The sequence below is a fragment of the Lemur catta genome, chromosome 6 (genome assembly GCF_020740605.2).
Source record: "Lemur catta isolate mLemCat1 chromosome 6, mLemCat1.pri, whole genome shotgun sequence".
Taxonomy (NCBI): Eukaryota; Metazoa; Chordata; class Mammalia; order Primates; family Lemuridae; genus Lemur; species Lemur catta.
Genome location: NC_059133.1, coordinates 52852194 through 52872915, shown reverse-complemented (window position 1 = coordinate 52872915; position 20722 = coordinate 52852194). Strand labels below are relative to the sequence as shown.

Genomic DNA, 20722 nt, shown 5'->3' with positions numbered 1-20722 from the left:
CACATATAAATGTAGTATTCTGAGATTGTTTATTAATTTAACAAATATTTTAAAATTTTAAATTAGCCTGGAACTGCTGAATGCTGGGGATATAATGGTGTACAGAATAGTCACAGTCCCTGTCCTCATCAAGCTTAAGCTTCTGGTAAAGGCTGGTAGTGACTAGTGGCCTTATAAATAATGTATATTGTTATTTTTTAGCAATAATTTCTTACATTCAAATCTTATGTTTCATCTGAGAGTTTTGGATATAGAGCTAATTATCCAGAAGGCAAAATTCAAGCAAATTACCTTTTAAATTTATAGTGAATCAAAACTCAGGTAGAATGTTTTCTACAAACCTTCTTGCTTTTTGCATTATAAGTTTATCCCTAGAAATATTACCCAGTAATTTATAGGGTAATTTATAGGCCACTAGCTGGGTGCGGTGGCTCAAGCCTGTAATACTAGCAGTTTGGGAGGCTGAGGCAGGAGGATCACTTGAGACTGTGAGTTTGAGACCAGCCTGAGCAAGAGTGAGACCCTGTCTTTATAGAAAAATAGAAAAATTAGCCAAGCATCGTGGCCAGCACCTGTGGTCGCAGCTACTCGGAAAGCTGAGGCAGGAGGGTTACTTGAGCATAGGAACTGGAGGTTGTAGTGAGCTGTGATGAGGCCACTGCATTCTAGCCTGAGCGACAGAAAGTGAGACCCTGTCTCAAAGGAAAAAAAAGAATAGGTCAGATGACTACTGAGTATCACTGCTACTTTAGATAAGGGGCTGGTTTGAGGAAAATAATGGAATTTTCACTTCTGGAATCTTAGGATATTTCTTTATTATTTCTGACCCCCAAAAATATATTTATTGGAATTTTTAATTTTATAGGCAAATGGGGTAGAATTTAGAGTCAGAAAGTCTGGATTCTGGTGTCAGTTATGCCACTATTTGACCCTCATGACCTTGTACAAGTGAATTTACCTCTCTGGGATTTGGTTTTTGCATCTGAAAATGAGAGAGAACAAACGAAGGGAACTATCCAATAATCAGAATTTTGTCCCATTATCATCCCCATAGTCTCATACTTTTTGCAAGATGTTAGATTTACCATATAAAGTTGCCAGTATTCAATGATATGAAAAGATTAAAATTTGACATATAGAAACAGCAGTTTCATTTGATTCAACCTAATAGTTGAATTCAATTGTGGGCCCTCTTGGGATCATGTGAGTTATTTATTTTAGGGATAGCTGAGGCCAAGCAAAATTAATGCTTTAGGTGTGAAGGAAACATACATTTAGAGAATATAATGAGTATTACCATGTAAGCAATGTAGTTCATTCTGAGTATGCACAGAATCCAGTGTAGTTTTTGCTTTCTACATTATGCTAATTTTCTGGCCTAGTGACTCTAGATGATTTGATTCCTGTATTCCTTCAGTGTCTAGAAAAGGAAAAGCCCATCTGAAAATTTTGTTAGGATATTCTTTGTAATAATGTTTGACCAGAAATATCTGTTGCTATAGGAGAAGAGAGAGCCTATTATTGGCACTAATATCCAGGGTATAAAATAAATAATTCTTCAGAGTTGTTTTTCTTTGTTTTCCAATGAGGTCTGTCAAGGAGTTGTGAGGCCAAACTTTACCAACTTCCAGTTTTAGACCCATTTTGTCATTCTATCCTATATCAGAAGGAGTCAGCTTTCCTTTGTTGTTTGATGTAGCTCAAGTTTCTTTCTTTTTTTTTTTTTTTTTGAGACAGAGTCTTACTCTTGCCCTGGCTAGAGTGCTGTGGTGTCAGCCTAGCTTACAGCAGCCTCAAACTCCTGGGCTCAAGCAATCCTTCTGCCTCAGCCTCCCAAGTAGCTGGGACTACAGGCATGTGCCACCATGCCCGGCTAATTTTTTCTATATATTTTTAGTTTCCAGCTAGTTTCAATTTTTAGTAGAGATGGGGTCTTGCTCTTGCTCAGGCTGGTCTCCAACTCCTGAGCTCACCTTGATCCACCCACCTCAGCCTTCCAGAGTGCTAGGATTACAGGCGTGAGCCACCGCTCCCGGCCATGGGTCATTTTACTTCCATGATCCTAAATTTATTAGACTATATAAACCTAGGTTTTTGTATTAGTTTATATAAGCAGAATTTATTTAATTGGATCCTTCTTTATCTCCTTTTTATTTGGTGCTTTCTATTCTTAGAGAAATGTGGTAAAATCCTAGGATGCATACAATTCCTACTTTTTTCCCCCCTAGATTTGTTTTTATTTTTTGGAGTGGTAGGGCTCAAAGAGAAATGGGAGCTGAGGTGTCTTGTATCTAGTGTTCTTTGATTTTGTATTATTTTATTTCCTTTTTTCCTAGAGATAAGAGATGTTCTACCAATTTCCAGGAGATTGGAAGTTATGGAAAGAATTTTTGAATAATCAAGTTTTTTGCTTATGGAGGAGAGAGACAGAGAAGAAATGAGATTAGGTGATCCCTGAAACTCCTTATCCAGTATTTTCTAGGTACATAGTTTAGCCTGCTTGATCCTAGTGTAATCTTTTGAATGTAACTAAGATGCTAGTTTTTAGAATTGCTTGATTCAGGTCTTCAAATCTGGGTTATATGATACCCAGAGGGATACACACTAGAAGGGAGTAGAGTAATTAATTGTAATGGAGCTAACATCTATTGAGTGTTTACCAAGTGCCAGGCACTTTCCAGAGGGCTTTATATGGATTCCCTTATTTTATTTCACTGCAATCTTAGGAAGTAGATACTATTTATTTATTCCATTTTACAGATGAGAAAAGTAAGGTTCAGATATGTGAGATAATTCTTCCAGTGTCATTCAGCTTGTGAGTGATTGGACTGGACCAGAACGTAGGTCTGATACAAAGATAATGAAGTAAGTATTATCTTCATTTTGCACACGAGTGAATGAAAGATGTTAAGTAACTTTTCCTAAAGTCACATAAATAGTAACTAACAGTGGTGTCAGAATTTGAACTCAGGTCTGCCTCTTTCTGAAACCCATGGTTTTAACTATTTTAAAATCTAAGATATCATTGAGTATTAAGAAATGCAGAAGGAAAATACAACCCGTTACTATTATTATAATTGGTCCAGCAATCTCACTTTGGATATATACCCAAAAGATTTAAAATCAGTTTGTCAAAGAGGTGTCTACACTTCCGTATTCATTGCAGCACCATTCACAATAGCGAAGTTATGAAGTCAACCTAAGTGGCCATCAAAAGATGAGTGAATAAGGAATACATGCTATATGTACACAGGGGAGTACTATTCATCCTTAAAGAAGGAAATTCTGTCACTTGCGACCACATAGAATTGGAGTACATTATGCTAAGTGAAATAAGCCAGGCACAGAAAGACAAATACTGCATGTTCTCACTTATATGTGGAATCTGAAACAATCAACTCATAGAAGCAGAGAGTAGAAGGTGGTTACAGAGGCTGGGAGGTGGGGGAAGTAGGGAGATGATGGTCAAAGTGTATAAAATCTCAGGAGGAATAAGATTATGTTTTGAGATCTGTTGCACAGTGTGGTAAATATATTTAGTAATAGCATATTGTACATTTCAAAATTGCTAAGAGGGTAAATTTCAAATGTTCTCACCCCCCAAAATGGTAAGTATTTGAGGTGATAAATGTATTAATCAGCTTGATTTAATTATTCCACATTGTATTTATAAATCATAACATTGCTTTGTATCCCATAAATTTACATAATTATAAATTGTCAACTTATAATAACACAAAAAACCACAATGAAATACCACTTTACACCCATTAGGATGACTACTATTAAAAAAAAAATATGGCCGGGCATGGTGGCCCATGCCTGTAATCCCAGCACTTTGAGAGGCCAAGGCATCAGGATCGCTTGAGGCCAAGAGTTTGAGACCAGCCTGGGCAACGTAGTGAGATCTTGTCTCTACAAAAAAAATTACTCAGCTTTCAAAAAAAAATGAGAATTAAAAAATTAAATTTGTTTGATTGCCTTTATGAATCAGACCTTCAAGAGGAAGGATTCTGTACCATGCCATCAGGATAAGGGAGAAGGTATCATTCAAGTGCCTAAACAGTGAGGATAAATTGCTGTAAAATGAATGAGTGCCTCTGAAGGCAGAAAAGGGACTTTTTAAAAAAATATGGTATCACTGAGAGATGCATTTATTTATTTATTTACTACATGTCTGCTGTGTTTTCAGTTTCAGCTGCAGTTCCCACATTAAGGCTGTTCCCACCCTTCCTGTGTCCCTTGAGCTGAGCAGGCACTTCCTGTCCTATTGGAAATGAAAGTTAGAGATTGGGGGTGACGTATGTGTATTTACTCTGCAGAATGTTAATACTGTCTGTTCTATTATCATAGCAAAAAAAACTGACAGGAATACTAGAATAGATACATACCAGGACTTTATTTCTGGGAAGGTTTGGGCTTAATGTTTGTTGTGGCAAAGCAGACGGGGTTAATTTATGTCTCAGGAGAATACTTACGATGGCAGTAAAGTGGCTTTATGAAGGGATTTGAAGACTTTCATTCTACATCTCTATTCCACTTGGATTGGTAGGGGTTACTGAGTATCATTGTTAAGTTTTGGGTTTCCTATAAGTTTCTTTTCTTGTTAAGGCTGCTCCTACAAGGATATTCCTTCAAAACTTAGAAGTATTACTGAAATTGTTAGGTTCTTGACTCTTATGTTCTTCTTTCCTAAGAATTTTGTAATTTTCTTCTCTTTGAAGGATATGCATTTTAAGTATTTATTTTTAACAGCTCAGAGACAACTTGAAGCAAACATTCCAACTCTGTGAACTTCAATTTGGAAGTAAATTCCAGGTCTGGTGAGTGAGTTACTGTAATAGTTTCAGCTTCATAGCTGAAGATGAGGTTAAGATGAGCTTAAAGATGAGGAAATAGTGGGATAAAGAGTCAGACATGATAGCTTCCAGTTGTTAAAGAAACGACTAGGCACCGAGTTTCATGATTTAATCCGGTTTGATAATTCCTTAAGTATGATTCATTCTTCAGAGAATCTGAAATAGGAGTGAGGGGCACCAGCCCATCAGTGTGACCCAAGAGAAGTGGAACCATCTGAGGATTTGAAACTAGTTATTTCCCATACTCTGTTTTGCTTTTTGGTGTCCTCTGTTTGTTCTTTCTTTGAGCATTAAGATCACTGTAAATGTAAAGCTGGGGAAGGCCTGTGCTCATCTCACACACTATTTCAGTATAGTTTTCTTCGCATGTTCTCCAAGGCAGTGTCTCAGTGGCCCCTTTAAAATCCAGCTTGAAATCTTCTCATAGCTGATATCTAAGGGGGAAAAAACCCCTCATTGTCTTTCTATGAGAATCAGAACTTGTTCCTAGAGGAAAAGGGATGAATTTGAAAGAAGTTAGACATAAGAACTCTTCTTTTCTAGCTTTAACTGCTGAGAAACAGACAAGAAATAACATCTTGGGCATTAGGACCCAGTGGAAGTACCTCATTCAGACTGGGTTAACTTCTCTCTGTGACGTAAAGGAGCTGCCCCAGCTCATTCTCTACCCACAGCCCCCCCTCATCTCTTTCTCTCCTGCTCCTGTTCTCCCCCCTTTCTCCTCCCTTTTTCCTCCCTCCCTCCCTTGCTCCTCTCTTCCCTCCTCCCTCCCCCTTTTCTCACCTCCTCCCTTTCCCTCTCCCTCTTCTCTCTCAGTTCCCTAACATTAAAGAGAAAATGCTGCTATCAGTGACTTCCAGGCCTGGGATTTCAACTTTTGGCTATAACAGGAACAACAAGAAGGTAGGGAAAAGCGGGTTTTTTGGGTTTTTTTTTTTGTATCTAGCTACTTCCTTTTCTGGGGAGCCGGGAGTGCCCTTGGTTTTAACATTCTTCTTTAACAGGGGAAAGGGATTCCTCTTTCCTCTCAGCGCCTCTCTCTTTTCCACTACTTCTTCCTGCATCTTTTCTCACCTGGTTCCGGAGTTCAAGGAATTTACAGTCTCTGTGAGGCCTGAGAAGGCAGGGGAATTAAAAGCAAACCAAACTTGAAAGTTTGTGTCCTTATGGAATGAAGTTAGTTTGACTTCATGCTGATATACCAATCTCCACAGGGATAATATGTCATCTCATACCCTAGCCCCCAGTCCACCCCTCCAAGGTTGTTTTATATTTTGATTAACTATTTCCATTCTCCTCTATTCTACCTTCCTTCCTCCCCATACCACTGGCATTATTAGGTAATTGAAATCACAGATAGTCACTGAAATCACAACAGCTCATCAAGAACTGGGCATACTCTTCTGGACTACAGACCCTACCCCACCCAGCCTGTAGAGAAGGAGTCTTAAGAGACAGCATGCTTTGGGATTAAGTCAGAAAGCTCTGTGATTCTTTGGGTCTTGCTTTCTAGCCTATACTTGGAACTCTGCAGATAGCCAGGCTCAGCAGGGATCCTTGGAGTCTTTATGATTAACCGTGGCTGCCAGAGAGTTGTGCTATGCTTGGGCACATGGGCAGTCTGGAGAGAGATGGACAATCTTGCCCATATTTGCCAGGGAATATCTTTGGTGGTTTTTTTGGCATTTCAGAGCACATAGTGCTGATTAGGAGGAACTTCATGCTGTAGCAGGAAGACCCCTTACCTTCTCTGGATGTTGTAGCTGTTTGAAGAAAAAAAATATGTCATAGACATTTAGGGATCTTTTGCTCATCTAATGGAATATTGGAGGGTGGGGAAAGATTCCTGCTGCTTTCTCTTGTACCTGAAGAGACTATTACAGGTATATTTAAACACAAGTGTCTGATCAAGGGAGTGGGTAAATGTTTAGAACCCAAACAATTAATATTGGGTTATGAGTGTTAGTTTGTATGGTATTTATTCTGTTTTTGTTTGTATATATATTGATAGCACTTTATCAAATATATATTATACATATATGTGAAAAGTCAAATTTATATATTATATACGTATTTATATATATTTGAAAGGGAAATATTTCATCTGTTTATTCTCTTCAAAGCTTATATTATATAAAAGTTTCCTTCCTAATTTTTTCCCTCTATGTCTCTTAGGTTACCCAGAACCCATTAAAATAAGGTAAAATGAATTCCCTAAATTAATTTTTCTCTATTAGGGGTTTCATGTATTGGAAGCTATCTAAAATCTTTCCTTTTCTTAGCTCTCCAATCCCTCTCCCCTCTTAGAGTATAGAAAACATTTAACTAGCTTCTAAATCTACCATAGTAGGGAACATATGGAGTTGAAGTCAAATCTCACATCTCTTCCTAATAACTTGTAAGGTTTGGGAAACAATTTAGGAATCATTGGATGGGTTAGAGGGGTAGGGGAAGTACACATAATTACTAATGTATTTGTCAAGAATTCTCTGGGTTCTTACAAGTCAATGTTATGACATCTAAGAATGTTGTATATGTGCATCACTTTGTGGCTATGTATGCAACTCCTGTGTGTGTGTGTGTGTGTGTGTGTGTGTGTGAAAAGAGAAAGAAAGATGTGAATGTTGGGTTTTTATTTTTTTTGAGACAGAGTCTTGCTCTGTTGCCTGGGCTAGAGTGCTGTGGCGTCAACCTAGCTCACAGCAACCTTAAACTCCCAGGCTCAAGCAATCCTTCTGCCTCAGCCTCCCGAGTAGCTGGGACTACAGGCATTTTTCTATCTATATTTTTAGCTGTCCAGATCATTTCTTTCTATTTTTAGTAGAGACAGGGTCTCACTCTTGCTCAGGTTGGTCTTGAACTGACCTCGAGCGATCCTCCCACCTTGGCCTCCCAGAGTGCTAGGATTACAGGCATGAGCCACTGCACCCGGCCAGTGTTGGATTTTTAAACATTTCATTAATTAGTTTATTTATTTTGAGACAGGATCTTACTCTGTCGCCCAGGCTCGAGTGCAGTGATGCGATCGTAGCTCACTGTAGCCTCAAACTCTCAGGCTCAAGCAATCCTCCTGCCTCAGCCTCCTGAGTAGCTGGGACTACAGGCACATGCTACCATGCCTGGCTAATTTTTTCCCTTTTTTTATAGAAATGGGGGTCTCACAATGTTGCCCGGGCAGGTTTCAAACTCCTGGGCTCGAGCAGTCCTCCTGCCTTGATTTCCCAAAGTGTGGGATTGCAGGAGTGAGCCACGACACCCAGACCCTGTTGGATGTTTTTAAACTAAAGCATTACTACATTGCTTTTTGTCTTGTTACTGACAAGTAGGGTATAGTGTGTTTCTTTCTCTGTTTTGGAAAGTGTTTTAGATGCATTTGCTTTTGTAATTTGTGAGTTCTTATATTCAAGGTAAAATTTTAAAAATAACTTTTATTAGTTTTTAGTAATAAATGTAAAATCTGTTCATTTTTCAAAATCAGGACCATCCAGCATGAAATTAGAGGTAAAAAAAAAAAAAGATATTAAAAAAAATATATCAGGGCCATGCACAGTGGCTCACAACTGTAGTCCCGGCTACATATACATACTCAGGAGGCTGACACAGGAGGATTGCTTAAGCCTAGGAGTTGGAGGTTACAGTGAGCTATGATGATGCCACAGTACTCCAGCCTGGGTGACAAAGTGAGACCCTGTCTCAAAAAAACAAAAAACAAAAACCATAAAGAGATTTATAAAATAAAGTCTTCCCTTCATGTCCTGTACATCCTTACTCAGATCCTACTCCTCAAGGAAAATAGCTGGTAACAATTTGGTGTATTTATGCTTCCAGATTTTTTTCTATGCCAAGACAAAATTTTAATTTTCACAGTGGCTTATTTGCCATTCCTATTAAGATCTCAGTTTCTCAAGTACAATAAGTCTATGTAAGGCCGGGCACGGTGGCTCACGCCTGTAATCCTAGCTCTGGGAGGCCGAGGCGGGTGGATCGCTCGAGGTCAGGAGTTCGAGACCAGCCTGAGCAAGAGTGAGACCCCGTCTCTACTAAAAATAGAAAGAAATTATCTGGCCAACTAAAAATACATATACAAAAAAATTAGCCAGGCATGGTGGCTCATGCCTGTAGTCCCAGCTACTCGGGAGGCTGAGGCAGTAGGATCGCTTAAGCCCAGGAGTCTGAGGTTGCTGTGAGCTAGGCTGATGCCACGGCACTCACTCTAGCCCGGGCAACAAAGTGAGACTCTGTCTCAAAAAAAAAAAAAAAAATAAGTCTATGTAATAAAGTTTTTGGACCTGTCCAAAACATTTAAAAAAACTGAAATAAAGAACAATCAAATTCCAAATTTCTGAAAAAGAACAAACTGTACATTTCTGCTGGGCCAGGCGCTGTGGCTCATACCTGTAATCTTAGCACTCTGGGAGACTGAGGAGGGAGGATTGTTTGAGCTCAGGAGTTTGAGACCAGCCTGAGCAAGAGCAAGACCCCATCTCTACTAAAAGTAGAAAAATTAGCTGGGAGTTATGGTGGTGTGCACCTGTAGTCCCAGCTACTCGGGAGGCTGAGGCAGGAGGATCGCTTGAGCCCAGGAGTTTGAGGTTGCTGTGAGCTAGGCTGACGCCACAGCAGTAAGACTCTGGACAACAGAGTAAGACTGTGTCTCAAAACAAAAAAATATATATTGCTCTTTTCTTTAAATAAGGAGAATTTTTACATCATAATTTACTATTGGCTGTAGTCATCACTTCTAGTTTGTGGGATAAAAAATAATTTCCAGTGACCTCAATTTGAAAAGCTGCTTTGTGCACCACTGTTGTGACTTGCTTATTTTAAAGTGTATTAGTTTTATTTACTTGACTTTAAAAAGTAGGATTATTTTATTTTGAAATCCTTATCAGGGAAGTTGTTTCCAGAGGAACCCATGGCAATCATAATTTTCTTTTTTCTTTTAATTTTTAAAAATTTTTAATTTTTTTAGAGACAAAGTGTTGCTTTGTTACCAAGGCTGGAATGCAATGGTATCATCATAGTTCACTACAGCTTCAAACTCTTGGGCTCAAGTGGTCCTCCAGCCTCAACCTCCCGATTAGCTAGGACTACAGGTGCATGACACCACACCTCACTAATTTTGTTTTTTCTTTGTGGAGATGGGGGTCTCATGTGTTGCCCAGGCTGGTCTTAACTCCTGGTCTCAAGGGACCCTTCTGCCTCAGTCTCCCAGAGTGCTGGAAATACAGGTGTGAGCCACCACTGGTGGCCTCATAATTTTCTTACTCTTTTTGGCTGGTGGTAAATATAGGTATGCAGTCAACAAATGTAAAATGCCTAATAAAAGCAGATTCTTTTCTCAGGATATAGTATTAAATTTCCGTTCCTTTCTTTGGAATGAAAGTAATTGCAAAAGGGGGAAAACATGGATTTCAAAGAGGGATTCTGCAAGATAATTTAAGGTGGTATGTTTTTTAAAAAATCTTTTTTTTTTAAATTTCAAAATAAGGGGGGGTACAAGTGTTTTTATCACATGGATACCTTGTATAATGCTTAAGTCAGGGCTTTTAGTGTACCCATCACCAGAATAGTATTTATTGTACCTGATAAGTAAATGTTTACCCCTTAAACATCAATTTTTATGGCCTTCAATAACTCTTGGTTCATTTTTTTAAAAAGCTGAAGTAAAAAGACCAGTTCTAGGGTCTCAGCACTGTTTCTTCAGTGTTTGAAGGAGTTGCCTCAGTAGAGAGATTTGAGTATAGGTGAGATTGAAAGAGGAAATGTTTGGGACTAAAGGAATTTCATACTTGTAAAGGGCCTAACCACGCCTTCCTTGACATCATCTCCCTGGCATGTGTTATTATAATTTAACTCCTTATAACATCAACAACAATTTCCTTTGGGAAACAAGGAAAGGGACTTGGGATAATGTGCCTTCCCCAACATATTTTGCATAAATTTCTATTTCTTCTTGATGTTAATATATTGAAGACCAGTGCGGGGCAGGAGGCAATGATGAAAGGACTCACAGGTGGATATTGCCAGATTCTGACTCTTTTGAGAAGCTTGAGTTACCTAACATTGTCAAAAGTGTTTACTTGGGAGAGAGAAGAGAATGGGAAACAATACTATAATCACTTACGCTTTTGACGGGGAGAGAGAATTTTCTCTGTGTATTTACTATTTTTCCTCCGAATTTCCATTAAATCAAATTTAATAGAACTGAGAACTCAGAACTGCCTGGGGCAGCTATTAGTTCTGTTATCAGTAATAAGTTAACTCAAATTGTTAAAGTTTAGTGGGACGGTCTTTCTATTGATCCCTCGTTTCCATTTTTAGCACTACTATTCTAATTTTTATGCTCTCATTACTGTCTATCTTTACTACTGAAATAATCCTTCTTCATGATCTCCTTGCATCCTATTTCTCTATCCCCTACTCCTTGCCCCCAAGTAATTTTATACCTGCTGCCAGAACAATCTTCCAACAACCCAGTAGTCTAGTGCTTAGTATTTCCTGTATAAAATATGTATTTTTTTTTTTTTTGAGACAGAGTCTCACTGTGTGGCTCAGGCTGGAGTACAGTGGTACAATCATAGCTAGGATGACAGACATGAGCCACCATGCCCAGCCTCTCTGATCCTTTTGTTGTTGTGCCTTATTATTCAGCCTCTGATCCTTTTTTGTTGTTGTTTACTTCTGGAATAGCCTTTCTTTCTGTTCATTTCCTTATTTCACTCATAGTCACTGAATAGCTCCAGTGTGCTAAGGTAGGACTGTGGCCCTTCAAGAACTCACAGTCAAAACCATTTTTCAAAACCCTTCCCATCTATTTAAGTTCAGCCAAAATGCTACCTCTTATGTAAAGCTTCTGCTAATCCTTCAACTTCTCAGCCCCAAAGGGGACTTTTTTCCCTGAACCCCCATGATGTTTGTTTGTTTTTTTCCAAACAGAGTCTTGCTCTGTTGCCCCAGCTAGAGTGCAGCAGCGTTATCATCACAGCTCACTGCAACCTCAAACTCCTTGGCTGGAGCAATACTCCTGCCTCAGCCTCCCCAGTAGCTGGGACTACAGGCATGTGCCACCACACCTGACTAATTTTTCTTTCTTTTTTTTTTTTTTTTTTGTAGAAATGGGGTCTTGCTCTTGCTCAGGCTGGTCTTGAACTCCTGGCCTCAAGCGATCCTCCTGCCTTGGCCTCCCAGAGCGCTAGGATTGCAGGCGTGAGCCACCACGCCTGGCCCCCTATAATGTTTTATACTTCTTATATGGTCCTTATATAATTTTGGCATTGTATTAGAGTCATTTAGGTAATTGTCTTATCTTCATTGCTGGAATGTAAGCTCTATAAGTAAGCGTAGAGATGGTGTTGTTCAGTTCATTATCCTCTGATATACCTAATATAGCATCTGAAGCCTATCTAGTAGATACTCAAAAAACATATCCTAATAATGTGGCTAAGCTAATATTAGGTACTAAATCAAGGTTGAGCATTGTGTCCTAAACAAATCCTGAAATATGGTGTTTGTTCTGAATTTATTCATTTATTTATTGATTGATAGATAGACAGACAGATAGATACAGACAGCCAGACAGAGAGTCTTGCTCTGTTGCCCGGGCTAGAGTGCCATGGCGTCAGCCTAGCTCACAGCAACCTCAAACTCCCGGGCTCAAGTGATCCTTCTGCCTCATCCTCTCAAGTAGCTGGGACTACAGGCATGCTCGGCTAATTTTTTCTATATATATTTTTAGTTGTCCAGCTAATTTCTTTCTATTTTTTAGTAGAGACGGAGTCTCGCTCTTGCTCAGGCTGGTCTTGAACTCCTGACCTCGAGCGATCCTCCTGCCTCAGCCTCCCAGAGTGGTAGGATTACAAGTGTGAGCCACTGCGCCCAGCCTGTTCTGAATTTAAATATGGCTTTGCCACTTATTGGTTATGTGACCTAGTGCCAAATTTCTTAGGCTTTCTTGCCTTGAGTTCTTCATCTGAAAGTACTGATAATACTTTATTGGACTATATTGAAGATTAATGAAGTTTATAATCACATATCAGCATGTAAATTGACTGTTATTTCTCTTATGAAGAAAACCCCCACCTTTTCCATGATGTCACTTCTTCCTCCAGCTGCTGTCGCATTTCTCTTCTTCCTTTTACTGTAACATATCTTGAAAGAGCTGTTTATTCAAGAATTGTATGTACTTGCTGTCTTCAATTTATTTCCTTCCATTCTTTTTTCTTTTATTATCTTTAAAATATTATTTGATAATACAAAAGATTATGCATAGTTGTAAACTATAATAATAAGAGGAACATCTGTGAAATCACCTTCCAACTCAAGGTGATTTGGACTCAAGTACGAGACAAGACTCATTGCCTATAAATTGCATATACTTAGGAATTTGTCTCCATCCCATCCCCTGCACTTCCTCTAGAGATAACCACTGTTCTAAATTTTGTATTTATCATTCTATTCCTTTTAAAAAAACATAGTTTTAGTTTCCTGTGGGAGGAATGAAGCCAGCTTGCTTCTATGCTACCATTTTGGAAATCTCCCCCCAAAATATAGTTTTAAAATCATGTTTAATTTGCCTGTTTGGGCTGGGTGAGGTGGCTCATGCCTATAATCCTACTACTCTGGGAGGCCATGCAGGAGGATTGCTTGACCTCAAGAGTTTGAGACCAGCCTGAGCAAGAGTGAGACCCCGTCTGTACAAAAAATAGAAAAATTAGCCAAGTGTGGTATTTGCCTGTAGTCCCAGCTACTCAGGAGGCTGAGGCAGGAGGATCGCTTGAGCCCTGGAGTTTGAGGTTGCAGTAAGCTGTGATGACACCACTGCACTCTACCCAAGGGGACAGAGCAAGACTCTGTCTCAAAGAAAAGAAACAAAGAATAATAATTTGCCTGTTTGCATTATTCTAAGTACTTTATATAAGTATGTATGATTATAATATATAGTTATATAATTATTTTTACCTTATTTAATCCTTACAACAACTTCATTGTTATTATTCCCATTTTATAGATGAGAAAAAATGAGTTACAGAGAGTTTAATAATCACATTACTAGTGAGTAGCCCAGCTGGGATTTGAACCCAGTTAGTCTGGTTCTGAGCTGATGCTCTCAACCACTACTGTATTGTCTTATTGTGGTACATAATCTTCTGTTTTTATTTTTATTAATACATTCAATATTACCTTTTCATGATTTATTCATGTTGCATGTAGATGTGCTTTATTTATTTTGCAATGCTATATAATATTTCATTTTGTGAATATACCATAATTTATCCATTCTTCTGCCAATGGGCTTTCAGATTGTTTTTAGGTTTCGTTTGTTTTTGCTATTCCTGACATTGCTGCTCTGAACATTGTCATATATGTGGTATACTTGTGCAAGAGTTTCTCTTGGGTTTCTACCTAGGAGTGGGATTGCAGTGCCATAAGGTACATGAATATTCAACTATGGGAGATAATGCTAAATTGCTTTCCAAAATACTGTACCAAATTTGTTTCCATAATGTATAAAATTTACTGTAGATTCACATCCTCTCTACTTTTTGACAATGTTAGACTTGTCTTATTCTCTCTTAAACCCAATCTAATTAGGCTTTTACTCCTGCCACTCCACCAAAACAGCTTTTTGATAGTCTGCAATGACTTTCATATTATTAAGTAAATGTTTTGTTCTTAGCTCATCAACCCTTGACACAGTTGATTATTCTATTCCTTGAAAAACTTTCTTCATTTTGCTTATGGAACACCATGCTGTCCTGGTTTTCCCCTCATATCCATGCCTCTCCTCTTCAGGCTCCTTTGCTGGTTTCTCCTCATTTTCCTGACCTCTCACCCTTGGAGTACCCCAGGATTCAGTCCTTGAGCCTCTTTTTTGTCTAAACTTCTCTCTTCCTAATTTTATCCAGTCTGATAGCTTTGAATATCACCCATATGATGGTAACTCTCAAATTATATTTCCAACTTGGACCACCTCCCACATTCCAGATTCATATCTCTAACATCACATTTGATATCTTCATTTAGATGTTTATTAGACATTTCAAACTTAACATATTTAAAAGAGAACTATTGCCTGCTCTCTTCCTGCCCTGCCCTACCCAAACTGTTCTTACTGTCTTCTCCATCTCAGTAAATGGCAACTTCATTCTTCCAGATGCTCAGGCCAAAAACCTTGAGATTTATCCTTGATTCTTCCTTTTCTCCCACAGCACCATATCTAATGGCATAATACTAGTACCTACTTTATTGTACTGTTAGTAATGAATGCCTGGCACATGATAAATGATCATTAATGTTAACAATTATAGCTAAAATTACCCATGGAAAACATGATTCCATTCTCTTTATTCTTATCTTCATATAAACAAGCTTACAGTTTCTCCCATCTTAAAACAAAACAAAACCTTGCTTTGATCCCATGTCTCCTGCCAGTTACTGCCCCATTTCTGTGATCCCTTTTATAATCATACTTCTTGAAAGAATAGTCTGTATACAGTCTCTGTTTCCTTACCTCTCATTCTTTTTCTTAGTAAGGTATTTATTTTCAATTGTGGTAAATATATAACATAAAATTTACCATCTTAACCATTTAAGTATACAGTTCAGTAGGGTTAAGTACATTTACATTGCTGTGCAAGCCATCTGCAGAATTTTTCATCTTGTAAGACTGAAACTTTACCCATTAAACAACTCCCCATTCCCTTCTCCCTCCAGCCTCTGGCAGCCACTGTTCTACTTTCTGTCTGGATGAATTTGACTGCTCTGGGTACCCTGTATAAGTGGAGTCATACGGTATTTTTTTTTCACTATTTATTTCACTTGGCATAATATCCTCACAGTTCATCCATGTTGTAGTATGTGTCAGTATTTCCTTGCTTTTTAAGGATGAATCGTACATACAGCATATATTACATTTTGATTATCCATTCATCCATTGATGGACACTTGGGTTGCTTCCACCTTTTGGCAATTGTGAAAATGTTGCTATGAACCTGAGTGTACAAATACCTCTTGAAGACACTGCTTTCAATTCTTCTGGGTATGTACCCAGAAGTAGAAGTGCTGGATCATATGGTAAATGTATTTTTAATTCTTTGAGGAACTGCCATCCTGTTTTCCACAGCAGCTGCACCATGTTACATTTTCATCAGGGATGAACAAGGGTTCCAATTTCTCTATATCCTTGCCAACACTTGTTATTTTCTTTCTTTCTTTTTTTTTTTGATAAGTAGCCATCTTAATGTGTATGAGGTGGTATCTCATTGTAGTTTTGATTTGTATTTCTCTGATGATTAGTGATGTTGAACGTCTTTTCATGTGCTCATTGGCAATTTGTAAATCTTCTTTGGAGATATGGCTGTTCAAGTCCTTTGCCCATTTTTTAATTGGCTTGTTATTTTTGTTGTTAAATTTTAGGATTTCTGTGTATATTCTGGATAGTAACCCCTTTTTCAAACATATGATTTGCAAATATTTTCTGCCATGCCATAGTTTATCTTTTTATGCTGTTGGTTGTGTCCTTTGATGCACAGAAGTTTTTTTTTGTTTTTTTTTTTTTTTTTTTTTGAGACAGAGTGTCACTTTGTTGCCCGGGCTAGAGTGAGTGCCGTGGCATCAGCCTAGCTCACAGCAACCTCAGACTCCTGGGCTTAAGCGATCCTACTGCCTCAGCCTCCCTAGTAGCTGGGACTACAGGCATGAGCCACCATGCCCGGCTAATTTTTTTGTATATATATTTTTAGTTGGCCAGATAATTTCTTTCTATTTTTAGTAGAGACGGGGTCTCACTCTTGCTCAGGCTGGTCTCGAACTCCTGACCTCGAGCGATCCACCCGCCTCGGCCTCCCAGAGCTAGGATTACAGGCGTGAGCCACCGCGCCCGGCCCACAGAAGTTTTTAATTTGATGTAGTACAGTTTATCTATTTATCCAAGAAATTATTGCCAAATCCAGTCATGAAGCTTTTTCCTTATGTTTTCTTCTAAGAGTTTTGTATTTTAAATTTTGATTGATTGATTGATTGATTGATCGAGACAGGGTCTTGCTCTGTCACCCAGACTGGAGTGCAGTGGCACAATCATAGCTCACTGTAACCTCAAACTCCTGTGCTCAAGTGATTCTCCTGTCTCAGCCTCCTGAGAAGCTGGGACTACAGGCACACTCCACAGTACCTGGATAATTTTTTAAAAAATTTTTTGTGGAGACAGGGTCTAACTATGTTGCTCAGACTGGTCTTGAACTCCTGGCTTCACGGGATCCTCCCACAGTGCTGGGATTACAGGCATGAGCCTCTGTGTCTGGCATTCTTCTAAGAGTTTTATAGATTTAAGTCTTACAGGTAGGTATTTTATTTTATTTTAGTTTAGTTTTTGAGACAGAGTCTTGCTCTGTTGCCCAGGCTAGAGTGCCATGCCATCAGCCTAGCTCACAGCAACCTCAAACTCCTGGGCTCAAATGATCCTCCTGCCTCAGCCTCTCAAGTAGCTAGGACTGCAGGCGTACACCACCACACTTGGCTAATTTTTTCTATTTTTAGTTGCCTGGCTAATTTCTTTCTATTTTTAGTAGAGATGGGGTCTCACTCTTGCTAAGGCTGGTCACATTTAGGTCTTTGATCCATTTTGAGTTAATTGTTGTATTAGTGTAAGGTAAGTTCAACTATATTCTTTTGTATGTGGGTATCGTTTCCCCTAGACCATTTGTTGAAAAGGTTATCCTCTCTTCACTGCAAGGTCTTGGCACCCTTGTCAAAAGTTATCTGAGGCCCGGCATGGTGGCTCACACCTATAATCCTAGCACTTTGCTGGGGTGATGTGGCAGGATTGCTTGAGGCCAGGAGTTTGAAACCAGCCTGGGCAACATAGTGAGACCCTGTCTGTGGAAAAAAATAAAAAAATTAGGTAGGCATGGTGGCTCACACCTGTAGTCCTGGATACTTGGGAGTCTGAGGTGGGAAGATTGCTTGAGCCCAGGCATTCAAGGTTGCAGTGAGCCTTGATCACACCAGTGCACTCCATCCTGGGTGACAGAGCAAGACCCCCATCTCTTAAAGAAAAAAAAAAGAGAAATCATTTGACCATATTTCTGGAGTGTCTATATTTCTGGAGTGTCTATTCTATTCCATTTTTCTGTGTGTCTGTCTTTATGTCAGTACCACACTGTTTTGATTGCTGTGCCTTTGTAATACATTTTGGTCTCGTCTCTAACTTTGTTCTTCTTTTTCAAGATTGTTTTGGCTATTTGGGGTCTCTTGAGATTCCAAATGAATTTTAGGATGGATTTTTTAAAATTTCTGTAATAAACATCATGGAAATTTTGTTAGGGATTGCATTAAATGTGTAGATTTCTTTGGTTAGCATTGACATCTTAACAATATTTTTCTAATCCATGAGCATGGGAAATTTTTGCATATATTTGTGTCTTCTATAATTCAGCAATGTTTTTTGTTTTCAGTGCGTAAGTCTTTTGTCTCTTTTGTTAACCTTATTCTTAAGTATTTTATTCTTTTTGTTTCTATTGTAAATGGAATGGTTTTCTTAATTTCCTTTTCAAATTGTTCATTGTTAATTTATAGAAACACAACTGATTTTGTGTATTGATTTTGTATCCTGAAACTTTGCTGAATTTGTTATTTCTAATAGCTTTTTTTCTAGAATCTTTAGGATTTTCTACATTTAAGATAATTATCGTTTGTGAACAGAGCTATATTTCATTTTTTAAGTTAATTCTTATTTTATTAAGATATACACCCAGTTTAAAAAAATCACCTAGGGCCAGGCACAGTGGCTCATGCCTGTAATCCCAGTACTTTGGGAGACCAAGGTGGGAGGATTGTTTGAGTCCAGGAGTTTGAGACCAGTCTGGGCAATACAGCAAGATCCTGTCTCTACAAAAAATTTTACAAATTAGCCGGGCGTGGTGGCACACACCTGTAGTGTTAGCTACCTGGGAGACTGAGGCAGGAGGATTGCTTGAACCTGGGAGTTACAGGTTACAGTGAGCTGTGATCATACCACTGCACTCTGGCCTGGGCAACAGTGTGAGACCCTGTCTCTCACACACACATTCTCTCTATATATATTATATATACATATTTTATATATTTATACACACACATACACACACACACACACACACACACACACTAAAAGTCACATAGTTTAACAAGGCTTATAGCAAAATGAGGCCCCATCTCTTTCTGTTTCTTATTCCTATTGCCCAGAAGCAACCACTTTCAGGTTTTTTTTAGATGTTTTTATGGTATCTACCTGCATATTTGTAACTAACATGGCTATATTATTATTTCTTGGTTTTTCAATTTTATTTATTTATTTTTAGAAACAGGGTCTTGCTCAGTTACCCAGGCTGGAGTACAGTGGCATGATCATAGCTCACTGCAACCTGGAACACTTGAGCTCAAGTGATCTTCCTGCCTCAGCCTCCCAAGTAGCTGGGACCATATGCATGCACTACCATGCAGCTAATTTTTTTTTTTTTTTTTTTTTTGAGACAGAGTCTCGCTCTGTTGCCAGGGCTTAGAGTGAGTGCCGTGGCATCAGCCTAGCTCACAGCAACCTCAAACTCCTGGGCTTAAGCGATCCTACTGCCTCAGCCTCCCGAGTAGCTGGGACTACAGGCATGCGCCACCATGCCTGGCTAATTTTTTCTATATATATTTTTAGTTGGCTAGATAATTTCTTTCTATTTTTGGTAGAGACGGGGTCTCGCTCTTGCTCAGGCTGGTCTGGAACTCCTGACCTTGAGTGATCCACCCGCCTCGGCCTCCCAGAGTGCTAGGATTACAGGTGTGAGCCACCGTGCTCGGCCTCATGCAGCTAATATTTTTAAAAAATTTTTTGTAGAGATGGGATCTTGCTATGTTGCTTAGGCTGGTCTTGAACTCCTGGCTTCAAGTGATCCTCCTGTCTCAGCCTCCCAAAGTGTTAGGATTACAGACATGAACCACTGCACCTGGCCTCTCTTGTATACTTTAAATCATCTCTAGATTATTTGTAATACCGAGCGCAATGCCTACGCATCACTTCATTCAAATGGATTCATTGTAGTACTCGGTGTGCTGTAAATTTAAGTTTTGCTTTTTGGAACTTTATGGAATTTTTTTCCCCGAGTATGTTTGATTGGTTGAATCCACGGATGAGGAACCCATGGATACAGAGGGCTGACTATTTCTTTGTGACTGTGGACAGTGTGATCCTGTGGAAATTCTTACATAATCTTCCATATCCCTATCCAAGAACTGGATAGAACTTTCTCCTCCTTTTTTAGAGACCTTATCCCTTTGTTTACATAATTGTTTTTTGGCATTCAGTTCCTCTTTAGCAACCAATCCTCACCTCCACCCACCCCTTACCTCCAGCCTCCACCCGATTCCCAAACTTAGATTAAAATAATGAGTTTGATAAACTAGGTTAACACTCTCCCAAGGACTGGTTCTGTCTTTTCGAGATTCAAAGTATGTTAGGAATTAGAAGTGCATGGCTTAGGAGTTAGGCTATGTAGATTCAAGTGTTTTAATATTCTATCCTAGTTTTTAATAAATGGTTATCAGACTTTTAAAATACTTTTTTTTTTTTTTGAGACAGAGTCTCACTCTGTTGCCCGGGCTAGAGTGCCGTGGCATCAGCCTAGCTCACAGCAACCTCAAACTCCTGGGCTCAAGCAATCCTTCTGCCTCAGCCTCCCGAGTAGCTGGGACTACAGGGATGCGCCACCATGCCCGGCTAATTTTTTCTATATATTTTTAGTTGTCCAGATAATTTCCTTCTGTTTTTAGTAGAGACAGGGTCTCGCTCTTGCTCAGGCTGGTCTCGAACTCCCGAGCTCAAACAATCCACCTGCCTT

The 20722-nt window shown here is 39.0% G+C and overlaps 1 protein-coding gene across 9 annotated transcripts in view; it reads left to right on the top strand.

Moving 5' to 3' along the window:
- The window catches only part of RBMS2 (RNA binding motif single stranded interacting protein 2), an 89529-nt gene that overhangs the window by 4828 nt on the left and 63979 nt on the right, over positions 1–20722 (top strand). For 6 of the 9 annotated variants that reach the window (XR_006735782.1, XR_006735781.1, XR_006735780.1 and 3 more), the window contains exon 1: positions 5607–5762. The exons of 1 other annotated variant lie outside the window; for it this stretch is intronic. Coding sequence is in view for 3 of the 8 variants with exons in the window: in XM_045553615.1 (XP_045409571.1) it covers positions 5697–5762 (66 nt within the window). In the remaining 5 variants the exon portion in view is untranslated. Of the gene's footprint in view, positions 1–5514; positions 5763–7034; positions 7060–20722 lie in introns of those variants that run through there. 2 more of the 9 variants (XR_006735783.1, XR_006735779.1) reach the window with 2 other exon arrangements.